The sequence below is a fragment of the Gossypium raimondii genome, chromosome 11, assembly GCF_025698545.1.
Source record: "Gossypium raimondii isolate GPD5lz chromosome 11, ASM2569854v1, whole genome shotgun sequence".
In the NCBI taxonomy this organism is placed as follows: domain Eukaryota; kingdom Viridiplantae; phylum Streptophyta; class Magnoliopsida; order Malvales; family Malvaceae; genus Gossypium; species Gossypium raimondii.
In genome coordinates this window covers 35,554,302-35,560,925 of record NC_068575.1, presented here as the reverse complement: position 1 = coordinate 35,560,925, position 6,624 = coordinate 35,554,302, and the positions used below count along the sequence as shown (strand labels likewise).

The 6,624-nt window shown below is 35.7% G+C and overlaps 1 protein-coding gene across 1 annotated transcript; it reads right to left on the bottom strand.

The window, feature by feature from the left end:
• Nucleotides 1–738: 738 nt before the first annotated feature.
• Nucleotides 739–4,514, bottom strand: LOC105801091 (leucine-rich repeat receptor-like serine/threonine-protein kinase BAM1). Its single transcript, XM_012632424.2, has 2 exons — nt 1,838–4,514; nt 739–1,411 (listed from the first exon to the last, which is right to left on the bottom strand). Exons 1-2 carry the CDS (start codon nt 4,425–4,427, stop codon nt 951–953), a joined length of 3,051 nt encoding a protein of 1,016 aa, XP_012487878.2. The 5' UTR covers nt 4,428–4,514; the 3' UTR covers nt 739–950.
• Between the last annotated feature and the right edge of the window lie 2,110 nt (nt 4,515–6,624).

The following is a 6,624-nucleotide window of genomic DNA, read 5'->3' as shown; positions in this document are numbered from 1 at the left end:
GTTATTATTTTCATCATTTTTCATAGAAAAACTCTATCAAGTGATTTGTATTATAAATTATCACATGTGCTTAAAGATATATAAATCATTCAAAATATTATTATTTAATTATTTAATTTTCGAAAGTTTATTAAACAAAGCTTAAGTATTTTTATTCCTGGATGTACTATCTTCACTAACGAATTAAGAAAAAAAGTAGCAAACCAACAAGTAGTAATGCAAATTAAACTTATGAGTTCAATTTTTCCGTATGTTAATGTTTGGATGACATTGAAAGTTGCGTGGCATGTGGCAAAAGCGTCAAAGGGGGCCAACTATAAAGCCAGCATTATTTGCCTTTGCTCCAAAAACAGAGACCAAAGCTTTATTTATGAAGAGTAAAAGCATGTACCAGTAATTGGTGTTCTGGAAGGAAATGATCCCTTTCCTTGGCTTTATCATTCATTTCACATGTTGTTCCAAGGACCCTGAATTGCCAGATGCCCCCAGTCTCAGTTCAGAATGCCATCTACATTTCCCTCTCCATCGGCCATGGTCTGTCTCGGTAATTGAGACCCGCACCTTGTGTTTGCTTATGTGCCTACCACCCATCCATCCCTATTTTTCCAGGCTATTGTTACCATTATTGATTTTGATGAGACTTTTTAGCTTTGCAGGGCTTTCAACAGTCACACACTGGTGCCATGCATGCAACAATAGCTTAGCAGTGGCAGAATAAGGATGAAGTCGGTACGATCATGAATACAAAAGTTTTTTTATAACAAAATACCGCCACCAATGCTACTGTACAAAATATAAAAGAAAAAAATATTAAAAACTTCAGACGTTTTAATCACCTTAAAGCTAGAGCAACCCCCCTCCCAAAGAAAAAGAACACAGTAGTAATAACTGCCACAATTCATGAAATTTAGAGCACAAGCCAATCCCTCAAAAAAAAAAAAAACACCACTTTAAATGCTAAGAAGATCAGGTGGTGGAGTGTGTTGGTCTTTTGGTTCCTTTGTTCTTGCATCTCTAGGAGACTCTAGAGTTGTGGGTTGTGATATTGGTGAGGACTCAGTGATTGTGGAGTCTCCCTGCTGCTGCTTTGAGCTGGGTGGTTTAGGAACCTCTGTTAGAATTTGAACCACTTCTCTCATTGTTGGTCTCTCTACAGCTTGTTCTTCAACGCAGAGCATCGCAACGTAGAATACATGCATTACCTCGTAGAGGGGAACCGAAGACAGTCTAGGGTCAAGGATTTTGAGAACCCCTTCCTTGTTTGAATTGGTTGTTTTTCGAACCCATTGAACAATGTCCACACCATCACCAAATTCACCCACTGGTTTTCTACCACTGACAAGTTCTAAGAGGACTACACCAAAGCTATACACATCACTCTTCTCATCCACCTTCAGCGTGTACGCATATTCTGCAGAAACAGGAAAATGAAATTCTCAGTCAAATTACAGGGAGAACGGATTATTTCAAATAGGTACATAGTTGAATTAATTAGGTGGTCAAATTTAAATAAGATTTATGCACGTTCAAACTTGCTAATATTGATTGAAATGAACAAATTATTAACTCCCCCAAAAGACAATTTTCAGAGCACAAATCATGCTAACATGAACCCCAAAGTCAAAACAAAGTACATAGGAAATTACTGGTAGGTATTAATGAATGACCCTAACCCAAATTCGAACAAATGTCAAATTGTTTTCTCCAAAAACATCAAGTTATTTGAATTCATTTTTCTTAATATATAAATAAAAACAACATAGGCCTGGAAAATAAAAACTACCAGTGACAGAGACAGCAAAAATCAACATTCATTAATTACGGAGTTTGACTGTACCTGGAGCGATGTATCCATATGAACCAGCTATGGCAGACATGCATTCGGATGTGCCCGAATCTTGTAGAAATTTAGCAAGGCCAAAATCAGCAACATGTGCTTCATAATCAGAGTCAAGGAGGATGTTGTTTGATTTCACGTCTCGATGGAGTATCAACGGGGAACAATCATGATGAAGGTAGCATAGCCCCTTAGCAGCCTCAACCGCGATCTTATACCTCGTATCCCAGTGCAAATGACCCCCTTTCTTGCCATGAAGAACCTCTCCTAAACTTCCATTAGGCATATATTCATACAACAAAAGATTTGTCTCATGGTTTGAGCAAAAGCCCAACAGTCTCACGATGTGCCTGTGCCTAATCCTCCCCAGTGTCTGTATCTCAGCATTGAATCCATGATCATGAGAAGACCCTCGGCTCATTGCGGGTAACCTTTTCACCGCAACCTGATCACCATTAGGCATAAGTCCCTTGTACACAATCCCAGCACCTCCTTTTCCGATGATATTATCCTCCTTCAAACAGTCCAACACATCATCACAAGTGAAATCCAAGCGCTGAAAAGCAGTTAACTTCCAAGCTCGAGACTTTCTCGCCTTTTTCAAGGACCTTGCTTTGATTATAGCCGCGACTGCAAACAAGATGGAGCAGACAAGCAAGCCAATAACAAGCAAAAGCTTCAATGAAGCAGACAGTCCACCTTTAACATGAGTTTGATCAGTTCCATTAGCCCCATCCTTGCATGGCCCCAAATACGGGCCGCAAAGTTGAGGATTCCCCAGGAATGAGGTGTAGTTAAAGTAACTAAACTGACCAGTGCCCGGAACCAAACCAGAGAGATTGTTGTATGAGAAATCAACTGAAGTTAAACTTTGCATTGTAGCTATTGATGAAGGAAGGGTACCAATAAGATGATTTCTTGACAGATTGAGGTAGTTTAATATCCTCAGACCAGTAATCTCAGTCGGAATCTCACCCGAGAGCTCGTTTCGACTAAGATCAACAAATGTTAACAGCTTGCATTTGCTAATTTCAGGAGCCACCGGACCTGAAAGCTTGTTATGGCTGAAATCCATCTTTGAAAGTTGTTGTAACTTCCCAATCTCAGCAGGGATTCGACCCGAAAACTTGTTGCCGTCAAGAAGAAGCTTCTGAACACCTGAAAAGTTACCGATACTAGCCGGTAAAGCCCCTGAAAGCTGATTGTTCGATAAACTAATTTGCCCAAGATTCACCGAGATGGGAGAATCGGTAACCGAGAACTCTCCGGTTAAGTAGTTGTTTTGCAATTCAACTTGAGTAAGGTTTGGTAATTCGAATAGTCCTTTTGGAATTGATCCGTTGAGAAAATTTTCCCCCATTCGTATCCGATTGAGCGACTCGCATTTCCCCAACGCTTCTGGAATTGGACCAAACAAGAAATTCCCCAAAGCAATCAAAGTTTGCAACGTGTTGCCGGGACACATATCCGGCGGCAAATTCCCCGTTAACTTATTTGACGAAAGGTCTAGGAGCTGAAGCTTTCTATTACTTCCCAACGTCTGAGGAATGCTTCCTGTGAAGTTATTTTCCCATAATTGTAAAACCTGCAACTCAGGCAACTCACCGATAAACTCTGGAATCTGCCCGTGAAGTTTGTTTCTGAAAAGATTCAGAAGAGTCAAGTTTTTGAGGTCAGCGAAACTCTGTGGAATCTCTCCAGTCAGCATATTGTTCGATAAATCCATTGATTTCAAGCTTTTTAAGGTTCCCAGCGCGGGAGTTAAGGAACCAGAAAGTGCATTGACTTGGAGAAACAAAGTGTCGAGCTTCTGTAACTTGCCGATCTCTGGTGGTATTTCGCCGGATAACATGCAGTTAGCAGCGTCGAACCGAACGAGTTCTGATAAGTTCCCCATCTCCGGGGGCAAACCACCTTCAAAACTATTGTAATAGCCAATGTACAACTGCTGTAACATTGTCAGGTTACCAATTTCGGGTGGGATTTTACCGCTAAGTTCGTTACCTGAAACGGCTAGATATTCAAGGTGCTCCCAACGGCCGTAACTTGACGGGATCTGACCGCTGAAAAAGTTTCCTCCCAAATGCAGGTGGCGTAAATTGGGAAGCTCAGTGACGGAAACCGGCAAGTCCCCGGTCATGTTGTTGTTATATAAATCGATGACTCGGAGGTTTTTGAGTTGGGAAAGTTGGGAAGGGAAAGAACCGCCGAAAACATTGTTGGAGAGGTTGAGGTAACGGAGAGCGGAAAGGGCGGCGAGTTCCGTCGGGATTGGACCGGAAAGCTGGTTGGCTGCCACGGAGAAGTTTTGGAGGAAACGGAGGTAGGAAAAGGACGGGGAAAGAGTTCCGGACAAGTTGAAGTTAGTGAGGTCGATGGATGTCACGTGACGACCGGTATGGTCGCACGTGACACCGGTAAAAGAGCAAAGCGATGTACTTTCATTCCAGTTGGATAGATAAGATTGAGGGTCATCGGTAATGGATGATTTAGCATCGAGAAGCGCGCGAAACTCCGAGACGGATCGTGCGGCAGAGGAATGGGAAATGCGGAGGAGAAGAAACAGTACGAGGAGGGGGAGAAACTTCATTTTAGCTCTATCTTATAAAAGATTTTCTTTTTCTTATCTCCCTGAAATGGAATTAGGAGGGAAAGATGGGGGGGGGGGTCAAGGGGAGGGGAGACTGAGGTGAGTCAGTGAAGAAGACGAGAAGTGTGATTTTATTATGTTTTTTTCTTTATATATATAAATATTTTTAAATTTGTTTGGTTACGGGTAGAGCTGATTTTGAACATTTCATGATTGCCCTCGATGTTTCATTTGTTTTAGATTTGGACTTTGATTGTTGGCTTCATTTTTTTATTTGAATAATGTTAAGCAATACATTTATTTTTTATTTTTTATTTTCTATTTTGTTCAACTTCTAATTAAATTTAAACCCATGATGAATGCATTACTCAAATAAATTTTGAAAATTCAACCATAATTTTAAATAAAAACATTTATATATATACTTTTTAAATTTTTTTACTTAAGCAAATCATTCTATTCAATTATTTTTAATTTATAATTTTTTAAATTAAAATAAAATTTATTAAATTATGTAAGCACACTTGCAATGAGATTATCCACTTCGAGTGAAAAACATCCGATCGAATCGAGTGAAAAATTTTCGTGTTAGTCAAATTGAGGAGTCATATTTTATCATTCTAATTCAATTTGAATTTTTTTTTTCAAAATGAGTCTTGTGAAATGAGATTCAATTCAATTCGAATTGAATCGAGTCAATTTATTTATTCAAGTTAAATTAAAAAATTTAAACGAATCATAAATCTTGTTGATAGTATGATTAAAATTCTAAGTTAAAGAATGTAAATACTATGTATTTTGAAAACTCTTTTAAAACAAATAAGATGGAAAATACAAGATAATTAGTATGATAAATTTGATTTGATAATTTACTTGTTTAAGACCTCAAATTTATCATTTTAGATTTTTTTATAAAATACAATTTAGCATTAATATATTTTTAAGATTTTTAGATTTTTTCAGTTTTGAATATATATTTATAAAATTTTGAAAAAAATATAAATATTTTGAATTTTGAATGTTGTTTTGAATATTTGTATTTTTTTAGAGAAATCAAATTATATGTTTTGAAAATTGTTAGTAATTCAAGAGATATTTACATCAATTTGTTACTCAATTTATCCGAATTATTCAACTTGTAAAACTCAACTCGACTTAACGAAAACAAAATTACTTATTCGAATTTATTCAAAAAAATTAAATAGTATAATTCAATTAACTCAAAAATTTTAAAATCGTTTTTTCAAATAAAAGTGAATTTTCCTCACATACTTACTATTTGTCCACAATTAATATTTTTAATATAGACACATTTTAAATTAACATAAAAGCTATTAAATCTATGTTTTTTTTCAATTTGAATATAGTAAAAGAATTATTTATGTATCAAAATAAGTATCTCTAAAAGTTTTTTGTCAAGAGATGCTTTGTTATTAGTACCTCAGTACTAATGATTGTTGAGTTTAGTTATATGTCTTGACAAATTTTATAAGATTATCGGAGTCAAGATAATGTTTATAGAATAATTATTAAAACCTCAACAACAGTAAGTGTCAAAATTTGTGTAAAATATTTAAATTTAGAATTGAAACCATTTGTATATTTAAAATTATTGTGGATCATATTTAAGCAAACCTCAACACCTACCGATGTTGAGGTCCTTCTAAAAATATTTTTTAAAATTTAATAATAAATGTAATTATTTTTTAAGAAGAGAACGAATATTTAAATTGATTTAGTCACTCATGGATGTTGAGTTTTATTAAAAACCTTAAAGGTGTGTTTGGATAAAGAATTTGAAGAAAGGATTTCATTTGTATCACGATTTTTAAAATTTTAAAATGAATTTACTTGCTTGGGTAAAATTATCGGAAAATTTCATAATTTGTAATTAATTTCAAAAAAGATTTCAGTAGCTTAATTTCCTTTTAAAATTCCACTTAAAGGGTGCTTTTTTTTTCAAATTTCCTTATAATTTTATTTTATTTAATAAATATGGTCCCATTATAAGGTAATAAAAAAATAAACTAGGTGGTTAGAAACGAGTGATGAAATTTCTATATATGTGTGTGTGTGTGTGTGTGTGTGTGTGTTGGGTTTTATACACGTTTCTCTACAGCTATAAATCACCTATACGGCAGATTGAATAGGATTATGACGCGTGTCAAGTTTCCATAGGGACAAATGTTGTATATCT